Source organism: Prionailurus viverrinus, chromosome D3 (assembly GCF_022837055.1).
Source record: "Prionailurus viverrinus isolate Anna chromosome D3, UM_Priviv_1.0, whole genome shotgun sequence".
Lineage (NCBI taxonomy): Eukaryota > Metazoa > Chordata > Mammalia > Carnivora > Felidae > Prionailurus > Prionailurus viverrinus.
Genome location: NC_062572.1, coordinates 79,039,338 through 79,055,753, shown reverse-complemented (window position 1 = coordinate 79,055,753; position 16,416 = coordinate 79,039,338). Strand labels below are relative to the sequence as shown.

General features: G+C 52.5%; 1 protein-coding gene across 3 annotated transcripts; it reads right to left on the bottom strand.

Annotated features, from left to right (window-relative positions):
- Window positions 1–3,018: 3,018 nt before the first annotated feature.
- GRP (gastrin releasing peptide) lies at window positions 3,019–13,271 on the bottom strand. 3 transcript variants are annotated; one of them, XM_047828582.1, is made up of 3 exons: window positions 13,133–13,271; window positions 7,614–7,853; window positions 3,019–3,239 (listed from the first exon to the last, which is right to left on the bottom strand). In XM_047828582.1, exons 1-3 carry the CDS (start codon window positions 13,269–13,271, stop codon window positions 3,181–3,183), a joined length of 438 nt encoding a protein of 145 aa, XP_047684538.1. In that variant the 3' UTR covers window positions 3,019–3,180. The 3 variants fall into 3 exon arrangements, with proteins under 3 accessions (XP_047684538.1, XP_047684541.1, XP_047684539.1); XM_047828585.1 differs by having other exon boundaries at window positions 3,019–3,218; XM_047828583.1 differs by having other exon boundaries at window positions 7,633–7,853.
- Window positions 13,272–16,416: the final 3,145 nt, after the last annotated feature.

Sequence of the window (16,416 nt, the reverse complement as noted above, 5' to 3'; positions counted from 1 at the left end):
AAGTAGCCCCCAGGGGGAACTGAAAGGTGGGCATTGCGGGGCTGGAAATTGTACTGCACGGCTTGAAATGCCTGCTTGGTGTGTTACCGAACCTCTGATGGCAAAGACTGCCAAATTACCCTGAGCAATTTACCCTGTACCACTTAAAAAAAAAAAAAAAAAAAAAGACTGTGTTTCCAAGAGAACAAATTTGAAGGAGATTATTGCTTTCTTCCCTTCTGGATTCTTCCTTCTATTTATCCTGCTTGGCCGCAAGGGCTTCTAAATATTGTCACCTCTTAAAAGCGATCTTCTTTTCTTGCTCTATGCACACACACCTGGTCTGTGTGCCGTAGAAAACAGCCACCAGGCTCCTGTGTCCCTGGAGTCTCCCGGATGGATGTTAACTGTTCTCTAAAAGAGGATGGGCAGAAATCAAAGAGGGAATTCTTTTTTTTTTTTTGAGAAAAAAAAGGAGAGGGGGGACATGTTATCTGTCTCTGACCATATAGTGTGCACCCCCGCTCCTTTCTTTGATAGTGTCCCACGGTTTTAGTCCCGTTTTTCCCAAGCTAGAAGCCTCAAAACTACATTTCCCAGTTTCCCTTGCGGCTCAATCCAGACACGTGATCTGGGGTCCACCAATCAGACACAGACGTTCAAAACTCTACTGTGGAAGTCAGCCAAAAAGCTTTGAAGGAGCTTTCCGAGGGGGCACCTATCACTGCAGGCACAAGGGGCGGCAGAGCCAGAGGAAGAGAGTGCCCGCTCAGGCAGTTCTGCAGAATGCTTTAGGGCTAGCGGGGCATGCGCGAACCACCTCATCGCCCGGGGCAGGGGCGTGGCTTTGAGCCTGGACGCTGCTGGTTTAGCCTTAAGCCCGTTTCTCCGTCTTCCCTGCCTAGTATGTTCTCCGAAAATTTCCTTTCCTACTAAGACGAACCGGGGAGGATGTTATTTGCGGCTACAACTTAACCCTACCCAGCGGGGAACACACTATGATATGTGATAGGACTGCGCTTGCAGAGGAGGGTTCAAGAAACCTCTTCTGGAGGCCCCCCGGGTGGCTCATTCTGTTAAGTGACTCTTGATTTGATTTTGGCTCAGGTCATGGTCTCATGGTTCATGGGAGGGAGCCCCCAGTCGGGCTCCGCGCTAATGGCATAGAGCCTGCTTGGGAGACTCTCTCCCTCTCTCTCTCTCTCTCTGCTCCTCTCTCCTGCTCTCTCTCTCTCTCTCTCTCCCTCAAAATAAATAAACTTGAAGAAGAAGAAAAAGAAGGAGGAGGAGGAAGAGAAAGCTTTTCTAGTAGGGAAACGTGTATCTCTTAAATAAACGGATTCTAATGCTAACTTGCCTTGGTACAGAGGAGCCCTGCAAGGGTCAGGAGATTTGAGGGAGCTGTTCTTGTGTCTTGGAACACATAGAGAAAAAATAATTGCAGCGCAAACACAGGACCCCATCTACTTTCACGACACAAGCAAAGAAGGGACAGTCTAGACGGAGTGGTTCCAGGAGTATTGCCTTTCTCTCCCTGCCTGAAAGGTCACCGTTAGAGAAAGCTCCCCCTAGGTCTGGAACACTGTTTCCATCTTCACGAGTGTCCTGTCGGAGGGCGAGTCCTTGTGATCGGGCTTACGCCTTGATCAACAGCTGCATGGCAGACTTTAGCTGACCCAGTTCTTGGGAAAGACACCAGAAAAGCCTCAGGAAGAGGAAGGTGGCAGGATGTGGACAACACATTGCACGTAGCTCCCCAGATCTGGCTCTGTTGTAAGTTGTGAGTCAACATGGTTTTAAAAGAAATTAGAACGAAAACATCGCATCTTACGTGGTTCTTTGACAATCAAAACAAGAGCGAGACAAACCTCTCTCCTGTTTCAAATGTGAGTTCCCTAAATGAAGGAAATCTAAACATATGGCACAAAGCTTTAAAATCTGTTCATGTGTGAATGTCATGATAAATTTGGAACCGGTGAGTGTTACCAACCACCAGGCCGTGTCCTCTGGAAATGGAAGGGAATCTCCCGAATTCATCTTTTCCTCTTGCTGTGGAGCTGGCTAAATCTGTCGGCGGCGACCACTTTCCTCCCAGATTGGCCATGAAGTTTGGAGGAAAGAGCCCTATTTGCTACGCTTAAGTATACTGAAGGGGAGGTTAAAAACGAGACAATGGGGGCGCCTGGGTGGCGCAGTCGGTTAAGCGTCCGACTTCAGCCAGGTCACGATCTCGCGGTCCGGGAGTTCGAGCCCCGCGTCCGGCTCTGGGCTGATGGCTCGGAGCCTCGAGCCTGTTTCCGATTCTGTGTCTCCCTCTCTCTCTGCCCCTCCCCCGTTCATGCTCTGTCTCTCTCTGTCCCAAAAATAAATAAAAACGTTGAAAAAAAAATTAAAAAAAAAAAAACGAGACAATGTGGGCAAAGTTAAATGCTGCAGAAAATCTGGTGCCTTTGGATGTTTGAATCCTACTTCCATCTACTATGTGACCTTGGCTGAGTCACTGGACCTCTCTAATGCTGTTTCCTCATCTATTACATGAGAATAATCCTTCTCAGCTTATAAAACCGCTATGAGGAGAATATTGATAACATGGGCCAAATACCCAGTCATGGTAAAGGCTGAAGAAATGGGAATTATTAAGTGACAAACAGGCCTCTACCTTCAGCCTAACCCATGTAATGGCAAGGATAAGGGAATATAAGCTTCTAGTTGAAGCCTCTAGAAAGGTTATAAGCCAACTACAAGGATGCAGTAAGCGACCTTCGGAGGGGAGAGTTAAAAATGCAGGCTGCCTTCATCAGTGAGCACACAAGTTCATTATCAAATTGTTCATTAATCTCTGCCACAGGTTTTCATTTGGAATTGAAATAAGAGCACGACCGGCCCTTTGGACATCGTGCTTACGTTTTTATTGTGAGTGCTAACAGGTCGGGGGCTAGACGCTAATGGACAAATAGCCCAGATGTAAAGAGCGTTCACTGGAAGACTCTTAATGGACAATTAATTATGCACAGCAAACAAGTTCAGAGCAGAAGATGCCACTCGAAAATTGTGAATTTAGTCCAGGTTGACAGATACAGGAATGGTTAAGTGTTTTTGCACACAGGAAATCTGGTTGGCGATCCAGTGGAATTGATGCGTGTAGAACACAGTCTCTTAAGGGTTTTGCTTTGCTTCTTTGAGAGAGGCTGTTGTTGTCTGTCAGTTCAGCTGGGGGTCCCTTCCGTCACGTTGAGAATCTGGAGCAGAGAGTCCACCAGCTTGAAAAATACGAGAAAGAGTTAAGCAAACATCGTTCGCGATACTCAAGTTCTAATGCTAGAAGCAAACGCATTCCCAACAAACAAACCATCAGCGTCACTCGGGAGCTTCGTAGAAAAGCGACTTCCTAGGCCTACGCCAGATCTACTGAATTGGAAACTCAGGGTGGAGCCCAGCGATCCGGGCTTTCCGAAATCCTCCAAATGATGCTGAGTACATTCACGCTGGAGAACCACAGCCGTCCCCCCCCCAAGAGAGAGAAATTCACTTCCTCTTTTTCTGGAGCCCCCTACCTCTTTCGGCTCTTTTTAATTTTGAAATACGTCTTTGTTCCCATAGAGCACCCTCTGCTGAGATGAGAAAACGCTTTTCAAAAAGAGCTTATTACACTTGCCAAGATTCTCAGACAGTTCAGGCTCCCCAATGGTTAGACCAGCCATTTGTTTCTAATAAAGGAATTACTGATATTCTCAGACCAGTTATTACCTGCTCTGTGGCTCAACTGTTTTGACCAGGTGCTAATGAGGCCAGGGCCTGGGGTTCAATTCCCACACCGACCAATTAGTTTTGCTCTTCTCCACAAGCCCAGGCTGCACTATTAAGGGTTCGCCAGCCTGCCTGACGATGCTACCATCCATCTCGCAATATGAGCCACGGGTCATAAAAGGGGCCAGGGGAGGGTGAGGGGGAAGAATCCAGGAAGCCCCTGCATTGGCTCAAAATATTGAATCTGAGCTGTCTGGCTCAAGGGAATGGAAGTAAAGCTACAAAGAAAAGAGGAATTAGTAACCTAGGAAGATCAACGCCTGGAGGCGGGGGGGGGGGGGGGTGTCCGTTATTGGGGCGGGAGGAGCTCTCTTGGAGGTGGGGGGTAACTTCACTCTGCTGCCTCAGAGCAACTGTCGGGGCAATCGGAGAATTTTTAGTTATTCTTCAGGACATGTTGCTGCTTCTCCTGTATCTGGAACTTCCCTTGGAGCGTTTCACATATTACAAAATAAAACCTTTCAATTCTCTATGTTGATTTGATGGGGCAGTGGGAGTCATCCCTTAAAAGTGAGGGCAGACTTGCCTTCAAAAAGTTTCCTTCCCTTCTGTAACACCCTCACAGGCCCTTTCAGGTCCACCAAAGAAGAGAAAAAAACTAAGGCTGCAGAGAACATTGCTGTAGGTCCGGCAACCCACAGGCCAGCTTCAACCTTCACTGAAACTCAAGACATTCCACAGCCACATCCAGGGCTATGGATCAGGCCCTCGGGCTCACCTGAACATTGCTTCGTGTGCTAGAAACCATAGGGTAAACGTTCCATCAATTTTTTTTTTTTGAGATAGGGTACAGTTAAAAGATTAAGGTTGGGGCACCTGGGTGGCTCCGTCGGTTAAGCGTCCAACTTCGGCTCAGGTCATGATCGCTCGGTTCATGAGTTCGAGCCTCGGGTTGGGCTCTGTGCTGACAGCTCAGAGCCTGGAGCCTGCTTCGGATTCTGGGTCTCCCTCTCTCTCTGCCCTTCCCCCGTTTTCTCTCTCTCTCTCTCAAGAATAAATAAACATTAAAAAAAAAAAAGATTAAGCTTAACCTTGAAAATGATTGGCCATAGCTACTAATAAAGTTCTGGAGCTTATTTGCCAGGATAGAGTGGTCTAGATCCAGTGCACATTGACATAAATCTTTTCTGAACTAAGTAAATAACTTTGTCACCAAAACATAGGAAGATGCTCAGAGTTTCTGACTACAGCTCTGGGAGACTTGGCAAGAGGACTTGATGCTTTATTACCGAAATGGGTGAGGAGAGCATATGTGGGTAGAATTTAATTTTAAGAAAAGTCCTTCAGTCCCTGAAAATTCCGGCTGCTACCTTCTGGCAATGCTTGGCTAAGTTATTCAACCTCTTTCTAACACTGAGCGATGTATGGATTTCTAATAGATCTATTCTCGTGGTACTCCCTCTTTGTGACTAAGATAACTGTAAGGTGTTTTCAATTTGCACATCCACATTCTTTCACGAAGATGGAATTTCCAAAGCAAGGAGGGTAACAGACTCTTATGGTCTAGGCAACAACGACTCCAGCCATTGACTTTTTTCAGATCGCCGGGAAATGTATCCAAAAGAATGGTACCCACGTGTGCAATAGTTAATTATTCAACCTAAGGTGGAATGAAATGGAATGGGCTTTCTAAACTTGTAAAGAAGACCAAAACATAAAAAGATGTAGTAGGAAATCGAGGCCTGATTATAAAAAAGATGATTTTTTCCCCCTCCGGTCACATGAATGCTGATAAACATTGTCCCCCTGAAACACTCACTGTCTGTGACTGCCCACTCAACCCACCCTGTACTACGACCACTCAGAGATCTCTCTAGACCTATTCTTTCATAATTGGCTTCGCTGCTTACAGAATGTTCTTCTGAATATGGCAGGAAAATTTTGATCTTTAAGGACAGAGCTGAATTTGTTTTGAAAACCCTCCAAAAGTTCTGCGGGGCCGGGTTTGGAGGAATAAAGCAACTCAAAGGGATGTTGTAGTTTCGTTCAAAAATGAATGAGCGGGGGGGGGGGGGGGGGGGAGGTGGCCTGGGTGGCTCTGTCGGTGAAGCGTCCGACTTCGGCTCAGGTCACGATCTCGCGGTTCGTGGGTTCGAGTCCAGCTGTGTGCTGACAGCTCGGAGCCTGGAGCCTGCTTCGGATTCTGTGTCTCCCTCTCTCTCTCTGCCCCTCCCCCACTCACGCTCTGTCTCTCTGTCTCTCTCTCTCTCAAAAATAAATAAACATTAAAATCAAATTAAAACAAAACGCATGAGCTGTGAGTGTACGTCCATTTCAGCGTCTGTGAAATTGCTTTGGAGGGTTTTGTGATGGCAATTGTCATTAGTCTTCAAAGGAGAAGGCACTGCTGTTGGACATCCAGCCACAGGAAGTCCATAAAGTCAGCTGACCAAGAAAAGGCCTCAGCCAGGGGCTGAGAAGTCAGTCACAAACCCCCCCAAGCCCTCGGGGCCATGTCACCCCCCAACAAAGAAGGGAGCCGGTCGTGACACCTAGACCGCAGATGTGAGCGAGAGCATCACTCAGGACTTTGTGCAAAGCTGCTACTTATTTCTGTATCCGTTGATTGAATCCAGATTTTCTTTGTGAATGAAGGCTACTAGAGTCTTCCTCCCGAGGTCCTTCACGCTACTTCTGTAGCCTGCATCCTTCATATTTGAGATCAGCGAGGACCAGCCGGTCCCCAGGAGACATCTCACACGACAGCATACCGTCCAAGGGACACAGCGCCGGCCCCTGCCCTGCTCTCGCCGCTGAAGAGCTATGTGCCTGCTCTCTGTTTCCTCACCTTTAAAATGGAGAGAACAGTAGGATTTTCTCGAATCTTCCTCCGAAGACTGCTGTGAGCATTCACAGAGAAAATGCGGGCAAACTGCTCCGGCCAGTACTTAGTTTAAGGTACAAGTTGCCCATCACTAGGATGGCAAGAGTTTCCGTTTTATTATTTTTGCTGTTTATATAAATTTCACGGACACTTCTTCAAGGGTGATGAGAATCACCTCATTTGCCGTTGCCTTGCTTCCTCTCTTTACATCTTCTTCTCCTTCGCATCCCATTGCCTGTCTTTGTATCTAAGCAACGCCAATTTGGTACGATTGTTTTCGCTTCCTTTCTATAAGAGTGCCACTTTGCGTAAAAGGTCGCAAACCAGAATGCTCTCTTCTAAAAGCCTGTGTGAAGCGCCCCTCCCACTAGTGCTCACCCAAAACAAACATAGGAATTGACTCAAATAATTTCTGGCCTCACCATCAAAATATTCTGGGAGGGCCCGGCGGGCTGAAAAAAAAAAAACAAATCTCATCAGGGCGCGATCGCTATTAAACACAGTAATTAATAAAACTCCTAAACTGGAGTATGGAACCAAAACCCTTTTTTTTTTTTTTAAAATTTTTTTTTTCCAACGTTTTTTATTTATTTTTGGGACGGAGGGAGACAGAGCAGGAACGGGGGAGGGGCAGAGAGAGAGGGAGACACAGAATCGGAAACAGGCTCCAGGCTCCGAGCCATCAGCCCAGAGCCCGACGCGGGGCTCGAACTCCCGGACCGCGAGATCGTAACCTGGCTGAAGTCGGACGCTTCACCGACTGCGCCACCCAGGCGCCCCAGGAACCGATACCCTTTTGAGATGCAAGGAGGAAACATCGCCTCTTCTGATGGAAAGAACACGGAAGTGTCTGCTCGTTTCTCAGCGTGTATGGATGTCTGCCTAATTAAGTGGCTGCGAAGGCCTGCATCTAAACAATTTTATTCTTCTCTGCTCACACCTCACCTCCTTGTGACTCTCCCCAAACACCCCCACCCCACCCCACTTCCCCAGCACATTGTACCTTTACGTTTTGAACCTACAACTTTAAAGGCGCTGCCATCCTGGGAATCCCAAGGGGACTGGCGGATGGCCAGGAGCTCCCTTTGAGGCGGCTGATAGCTTCCGGTCCCCTTTCCTTCCATGAGGCTGAGCAAATTCCTTGCAGCTTCTTCCCAAAGAATATACTGCAGCTGCTGCTTCAGACTCCCCCCTTCATAAACATACGGGGACTCTCTCGTGCTCTTTTTCCCCATCAGGTGCCCTGTAAACAGAAACACAAAAACAGAATGCCACCGACTGAGCCCAGGGGAACGAAGAAACCAGAAATTTCAAAGGACCCCCCCCTAGGTTGGTACCGCTTCCTCCTAGGTGCAGAATAAACAGCATTTTATTATCAGAAGTTAGTTCTGGCAAACGTCTGGCGTCTTCTGTTCCCTCTTCGAAATGTGCGATCAGCTGGACAAAATTTAAAACTGCAACTCAGGGGACCTTGGTTTGGTCCCAGCACCTCGGCTAACCGGCTAGGTCACCTCTGCCAAGTTACTGAGCATCCCCGGGGCTCAATTTCCTCGACTATCGAATGAACAGGTGGGACTAGATGAGGCCTGAGGAACCTTCCATATCTAAAATGCCACCGCCGATTCTGTGCGCGCCGACTCCTGTTCCCACCCGCGTGACGGAGGTTCAACATCTTCCTCAGTCAGTTGTGGACTGCTACCGAAAAGAAGGGCCTTGGAAAGCCTTGACGCTTTCTCTCATGTGATGACACAAGATGTTGCTCTCCTGTTACCTCAGACACAATTGCACCAAAGGAAGTTTTCATTTCAACTTTCTTAGAATTTGGGCTGAGATTGAATCCAAGAGAGGTCGCTCAGAAATTCTCACTTGTGGGGTATGTGATGAAAAAAAACGACTCGACACAGGTTGCGAGCAACACGGAGCAGCCCCGTACGTGCAGATTTTTCCCTGGGATGTCTACAAGACTCCGTGAAAGTCTACCGATGGCTCCAGGGATGTGTTCGCGCCACATAAGTGAGTAAAGGTTGCTGTGCAGGAGGCCAGGCCACGAAACACGTGGCAATTCATGTAGGCAAGTGGGGATAGCCGTAGCGTCAGATGTGGGTATGGAATCCAAGGTCTGTTCTGCTTGCTAACACCTTAGCCCCGTGCTAATAATACTCACATTATCTGACTTTCGTCAGTGCTCCCCTACCCCCATCTCTCTGCAGTTGGAACTTATCGGACTCTTAAACTCCTGAGACTAGGAGACCAACGATGCCTTTGAAAGGTCGCAAGGAAAGCTCTTTGCGATTCCGATGCTGCCCGGCCTTAGAAGCATTTAAGGTAAACGGCGTGGGAATAATATGTAACGGACCCCAGTCAGTGAACCTGACCAGAGCTCTGTCCGTCAACAGCGACGGCCTTGCTGTGACTTTACGGCAGGCGGGTGTTTACAGGACGTTTCGCTCGATCTACCCCACAATAAAGTTGGACGAAAACGAGACTTGTCACCCACGCGTAAGCGAAGACCCTGGGATTAAAATCAGCTCACAGCCTGGGGCACCTGGGTGGCGCAGTCGGTTAAGCGTCCGACTTCAGCCAGGTCACGATCTCGCGGTCCGTGAGTTCGAGCCCCGAGTCGGGCTCTGGGCTGATGGCTCAGAGCCTGGAGCCTGTTTCCAATTCTGTGTCTCCCTCTCTCTCTGCCCCTCCCCCGCTCATGCTCTGTCTCTCTCTGTCCCAAAAATAAATAAACTTTAAAAATAAAATAAAATAAAATCAGCTCACAGTCTAGACTCTACCACATGACTCTGCTTCGAAGCGTCTTTGAACTTCCTGAAAATACAAGGCAGGAAGAAATCAGTCTGGGGTCTGGAGAGAAGGGTAAGGCCTACAAAAGGCTGATGTTAGAACGAGGAACCGGGGATCGTATATCGGTCGATCGTGACTCCTTAGGTGACTCGGAGACGTTAATTTGGTGGGTATCGGGGAGCCTTCACACGGGGTTTTACTGAACTGCCGTCTGAACACTTGCCAACCCACTTAGGACATGCCACCCCACACAGTTGGGACGTGCTCCCGACCGAACGAGTGGAATCCTGAAGGCCTGGACCTCACCTATCTGCTTGGTCACCGGGGGGGGGGGGGGGGGGCCGGGTAGCCACGAAATAACCTTGCTCTTAGCCCTAACAGTGATTACGGGGCACAACTGCTCAGGAAGCAGCGAAGCATTTGGCTTTATTTATATGGAGGAAATTGAATCACGATAATGGGAAGGCAGGATTAGAACCTGATGCTCCAGTGATGACCTCGGTCCCTCTTGCTCTCCCTCATTGCTCTCATCAGGATGCTAGAACTGAGAAAGGTGTTACTGCCAATGAAGCGGGGGGTGGGGGGGGCAAAGGAGATGTTTTTACAAATAGGAACTACATTGTTGTCATGCCCGAATAATTTGGTGGACTGTTCTGAAACGGGAAGATAAAGCAATCCTCCCTTCTGTGGCTGATTGAACATAGGACCTTGTGACAGTGTGCATATTTGCACGTTTGGTGGGTGGTGTTCAGACTCCTACCCCCAGATCCACGGTCTGCTTATGAGGACTGGAAGTGCACCATCCACAACGTCCCAGGGATGCACACACTCCTTGGGTCCTATTTCACTTTGGAGCTGGCAACTACCAACGAAATAACCGTCTCCATGGCAACGTGGATATGGATGACCCGTCCACCTCCATTTCTCCCATCACCGTTTATTACGTGTCCATATCATAGTAATAGAGACCTCAGCACAGACAAAAGACAGGCCCTGGAAAACAATAAAACCTTGCCCAGAAGTAAAAAAAGAAACCAAAAAAAACAACTTTTGTCCCTTATAATCGCTTAAAAACACCACTAAAATAGCAGGTTTGAAACATAAAGCAATTTTCCTGAGCTCCAAATTTGACGATCACCTCAACTTAGGAAAATATCCATTAAGACACAAAGTGTTGAGCACTTCTAAGAGCTGGGTTTTTTCTGGAGTGATCCTTAAACTATATCTCACAGTTTCTGGGGGCAGCCCTACAATGGAAAGGCACCTGCAGCTGAACCCCGGTGTTTCCGAATGCAGCCTGCCAGGACACGCTTGGGCATCAAAGTTAGAGCCACTGCCAGGAGCATTTCATGGGAGCGGAGGGGAGAGTTACCAGCGTCGGTGTGGACCTCTATTTTCATCGCACAAACAAAACATTTCCATAAACATCAAGCCACATAAGAATTTAAGTTTTCCATCTGCTAACTTGCTTTCCGTTGCCACACCATGCCTGTCTCAGCTGCAAGAAGCAATTCCCTTAACAAACCTGCAAATTGGTGCTGACAGCTTCCTCATGGACAGCAATATGTAGCTTTCGTTTGATATAATTAACATGAAACTGCAAATCTTCAGGGATTGAGGAGGACAGACATTTACTTATGGTAGTGGAGGGCTAAATTGAAAACCTAACAACACCATTCATGCTTATGAGTGCTCAGATTCCCACGGAGAGCATGTCTGTCCAAAGCAAACTTTCTCTCAATCCCAATGTTATTTTAGACCCAACTGTGATTTTCTACTTCACCTCCCTCTGTCTCTTGTTCTAATCAGCTCTGCGCAGCCAGCCAAGAGAGAAAAAGAGTGCATTCGAGAACAAATAGGAAAATAAGGAAATTTGGGGTGGCCGCTGGTCGGTATGTTCTAGGAAAGTTCAAGCACCATCAGGAAGGAAGGGTGTTTAAATGCCAGACACCCTAACTCCTGGGGGGTGGGGGGACAGATGTGCTGTGGGACTACAGCCGTGGAGGTTGGCTTGCATCAGAAACGACCTGACTCTAGCTTCCCAAATAACTCTCTTGTTCTGCTTTTAGCCTGCAAGGGTTACCTAATAATAAGCCTTTTTTTAGTACAAAAATATGGAGGAGCGAAAGGAGATTGGAAATCTGAGAGCGCACTGGCTGATGGCTGGACTGGACGGTGGCCACTCCCTCTAAATTCCCAGAAGCCCCTTTCAAGTATCAATTCTAGGCTTGGCTTCTGTAATGCCTTGCAAATATCCTTCTCTCTTCAAGGGTAGGGGTTTTTCACCTTCACCCATCCCGGCCTCTCCCCTCCACGCCTGCTGGGTTCCGGGTGTCCCTCCGAGATCACAAACACCTTCACCTCGGGCCGCCCAAACTTGGCAGACAGTTCTTGTAGCGACGATGAAAACTAACTACCCCGTTGCACATCCCCCCCCCCCAACCCCCCGCCGAGCTCTGGATTTCTCTGCCGGCACACCCAGCCGTGGAGCTGAGGGCGTGACAGTTCCAGCCTCACCTCTTCCCAGAAATCCGTCCTGGTCCTCACACCATCTGTGAACCGCCCGATACTTGGATTAGCAAGTGTCTTTCCAACACACCCTCCCACACTCTGAGTAGATGGCTAGAGAAATAGGGAAACACACACCCCACCACCGCCACCCCTTAAACCTCTTCGGGATGGACCAGCTAGCTTCCCGGGAAGTGTTGGGGCTGTCGGAGGTGGCCCTACGGGGAGGTGTCTGAGGAAGCTGGACGTTACGTATTGGCCAGACGGAGCCTGTGGTTGGCGCGGCGGAGACCCCCGGGGCGACGCTGGGCCAGCGCGAGGCTGCGGGATCGCTACCCTCCGGCCGGTTGCGGGGAAAGCTGTGGGTGCGCGCCCCGCCGCCCGCCCCCCGGACGTCGCCGGCCCCACCGCCGCGCCCGGTCCTCGCCGCCGGGGTTCGGGGCCGGGACAGCGCACCTCCTGGCCCGGACCCGGAGGCCGGGACGAGTGGGCAGCGGGAAGGAGGAAGGAGCTAGGGGGCAGGGCGAGGTGGCAGGTCTGGGGAGGCGGAGGACAGCGGGGTCTCGGGGGACGGAGAGGCCGGGATCGGCGCGGGGAGCGGGCGCCGCGAGCCTTCGAGAAGGGAGGGAGGGAGGGCCGGCCAAAAGGGCAGGGGAGAGGAAGCGGCCGCCGCGACAGGAGGACCGAGGGAACTGGAGAGAGCCACGGACACGCGGCGGCGTTCCAGCCCCGCGCGCTGAGCAGCCAGGGACCCCAGGACGCGCTCCCACACCTGTGGCTTCGCTCGGCTCCGGCGCGCAGCCCGCGTCCCGCTCCCGGCGGCCGGGGTCCCCAGGGCCCCGGGACGCGCTCGGGGACCCGGCTCCCCACGTCGTTCAAGGACAGGCTGCGACGGCGCGGGTCAAAGGAGGCGTGGGGTCGGCGCGGAGGGAAGGCTGGGCTGTTGGGGCGCCGCGCGCCGGCCCTGGTCCCCGCGGGGGAGCGGGAACAGAGCGGGAAAGGGCCACCCGCCCGGCCTGAGGCCGCTCGGGGACGTCTTCCCGGGACGCGGAAGGCGGTGGGGGGCGGGAGGGGGGTGCCGGGCTGGAAAGGTCGGGGCAGACCCTCCCTCCCCCCCTCCCCGCCGCCCAAAGCCGGCGCCCCAGAAACGCCGAGGGCTTGGGGAGACGGGGCCCGGGCGGCCGCGGTCCCGCCGAGGGCTGCGGCGCGCGGGACACTCACCCACGGCCCAGTGGTTGCCGCGCGGGTACATCTTGTCCAGCGCGGTGCCCGTGCCCGCCGGCAGCGGGGCGGCGGGGCCCCGGGGCGCCTGGCAGAGGACCAGCGCCAGCAGGACGAGGGGGAGCTGGCGGCGGCGCATGGTGCGGGCGGGGAGGCTGGAGTGCGCGCTCGGCACGGAGCGGCGGCCGAGGACCGGGACTCGCAGAGCGTCGCCGCCGCCGCCGCCGCCAGGCCCCGACTTTATACGGCGGCGCGGGCGGGGGCGGGGCGGGGGGCTCCCGCGCCGCGGCCCCGAGCGCTCTGACGTCTCCGCGCGGCGAGCCGAGCCGGGGCGATGGGGGCAGCAGTCTCCAGGGACCATCCGTCTTCCCGCCGAGGGGGAGGGCAAGGCCGTGTCCACCCTGCCCCTCGCCGCCTCCCCCCCCCCCCCCCCGCCGGAGTCGCGTCCGCCCGGCCCACGCGGGATTCATTCTGCCCACCCTCGACGCCTCCGCTCCGACACGATTTCCCGAACTCCTCCCCGGCGCCACCGGGGCGGGGGGTGGGGGGGTGGGGAGGGGTCTGCCCTGTTAGCTGCCTTCGGATCCTGCGAGGGGGGAGCCGCGACCCCAGGCCGGATCGCAGGGGTGGGGCGGGGAGGAGGGGGTAAGCCCTCCGAGGATGGACGCTTCCAGGCTGGGCTTTACTGGGGGGGGGGGGGGCGGGTGGCTCCAGGAGAGCGAGGGACTTCTGATTCTCACGCCTTTCCCCCTCCGTGGACCAGCTCCCTCGTGGCGGCCCCAGTCCAAGGACCCTCGTCTCCCTCTTACGGACCCCCCTTCTCACCACCGCCACCAGCAACAGCCTCACCCCGCCTGGGGTTTCAGAGCCGCCCTTGCCCGCTTGTATGATGAACTGCAGGACGAGCGGGGACGGGGAGGTTGTGGGAACCCAGCTAACGGTAATGTTAGTATGCACCTGGCCCCTCTCATAAGCATATTGCTTCCGTGAAGAAGCCGCCTTTATGCCGAGGTCCCTAGGCTGCGTCCACCAGAAAGCTCGAGCTGCCCCTCACCCGCGAGGCACACACCTCTCCAGAGTAGCTCAACTCCCCTCTGCGCCTTGTGTTCTCAGCTGTGAAGAATGGTTAAGGGCGGGACTCCCGTCCCGATGCCCCGGACACAGAGGGGGCGAACGCCCCAGCAACGCCACAAGAAACAGAAGCTGGTAGGATGCTGTTGCACGTTCGGGCTGCCAGAGCTGGGGGTTCGTTTGCATGCTCCTGCACCAAGTGCGGGTGTTCCTCGCCGGGCCTCTGGTGTGGGCGCAGATGAAGTCGAAATCCTACATTTTCCTCCACTGGTGATTCGCTGTAGCTGTGCGGTTCTTAGAGGGCTTCACGTGCACGTGGCACCACTGACTATCCTTGGGCTTGGGCGAGTATTTCCATGCCCGTGTCTGGCTCTATGAGACTTTAAAAAATGCTAATTTTACGATCGCAGTGATCAGCCAAGGAAAGACAGTACCACCATCCTGAGAGAATGACCCAGTGAAAATTCTGAGGAAAAGCCCACGCTTGGTCTTGGCCTGGACTCCCGTCTCTCCTGGGTCCCCAGTCTCTTCATCCCATCAGTAAGCAGAGGTACGACCGTCAGGTGGTCATCCATAGGCTGGCTACCTCCCACTTGGCCGTGACCTTTACTATAAACACAGGGACTTGGCTTTGTCCGCCTGTGTTCCTGAAGAGAACCTGAATCATAGTGGTGTCCGATGCGTACTTGGTTCACGAACGACTAACCTAAGAACTGTTCAGGTCTAAACGCCCTCGACAACCCTGGGTCTTTGGTGGGGGAGCGTGAAACTTTCATCTTTCCAGATTAGGTTGTGGAAAAATGTCCCTTTCTTAGTTTAATCAAGATTATTTTCAGATCTTTACAGTTTTTTTAATGTTTATTTATTTTTGAGAGAGACAGAGATAGACTGAGAGTGGGTTAGGGACAGAGAGAGAGAGGGAGACGCAGAATCCGAAGCAGGCCCCAGGCTCCGAGCTGTCAGCCCAGAGCCCGACGACGCGGGGCTCGGACTCACGAGCTGTGCGGTCGTGACCTGAGCCGAAGTCGGACGCTCAACCCACTGAGCCACGCAGGCGCTCCTATTTTGAGATCTTTAAATGATGCTTTTCTCCCATGAGATCATGGAAAAACGCTGTAGATACATGAACGTGAGGGACAATTGTACCGAAAGTGCGACTCTTCTACTTCAGGCCAACTACTGTTTCTTGTGTCGTTTGCAGGCCAGGAAGTACCTGGGTGCCCCCATTCACTTCCGGCCTTCCTCTAAGCATCCCAGCGCACAGGCCGTCTACACCCGGTCTTGGGCCTGGACTCGTGAGTTGCTTTGCCCTTATGAGTGATAAGGGCAGCGACCGTGTCCGTCCTGCTCAGGGCTGTGTCCACAGTGTCTGGCCCACTCCTGGGCGCAAGAACAGATCCGACAGATCCAGTTAGAGAAGGAAACCTTAGCATGTTTGGTTCAGCGAGGATCGTGAATGCGACCTAACAGATCCTGGCTGAGTACCTTCTCCGATGCCTTTTAAAATCCTCACCACAGCCCTGCCAGGTAGAGATGGTTAACTCTGCCGACTTAGGGAAAAGCTAAAATGCTACGAGACCGACATCTCACCGCGCAATGCCACATTGATAAGACGGGTCTGTTTCTGTTTTTCATTGTAGCCCGGAGCGGGTGTTCTCGGTGGGGAAGCCGCTCCGTTCCACATGGATGTTCGGGAACCCGGGTGCGTTCCATCTTGTACCTGTACCATTCCCCGGTGTGGCGCTGCTCACAGGGCTGTTCTGCGAGGAGGCAGAGGAGCCGGCACCAAGATGTAAATCAATGCACTGCTTCCTTCATCGAGAACATCTTACCACGGGGGAAAAGTGTCAGCTGAGCTGAACAGTGTGTTAGTGATGGAATTGCATCGCGTTCCGGCACGAGCTCTCTATCGTGCTGTAGATGAGTAACAAACGAGTCAAGGATGAGCCGCTGGGGCATGGACCACACTTCATTAGTACCGGCCTAGCGTACTCTCCTTGACTCCGTGGCCTGGGCTGCAAGGCGGCAGGAAGGGGAAAGTGAGGAGGCATGGCCCTCTCCCGATACGCCAGCCCACACGCAGCGATTCCCTCTTCCTGTCCTATTTCATCGGCAAAAATGCAGCCCCAGGGTCGCAGGGAAGCGTAACAGAGACTGGGAGTTGTGACGGTCAGCCGCTTGGCCCCGATGGCACCTCGGTGGACAGCCGCCAG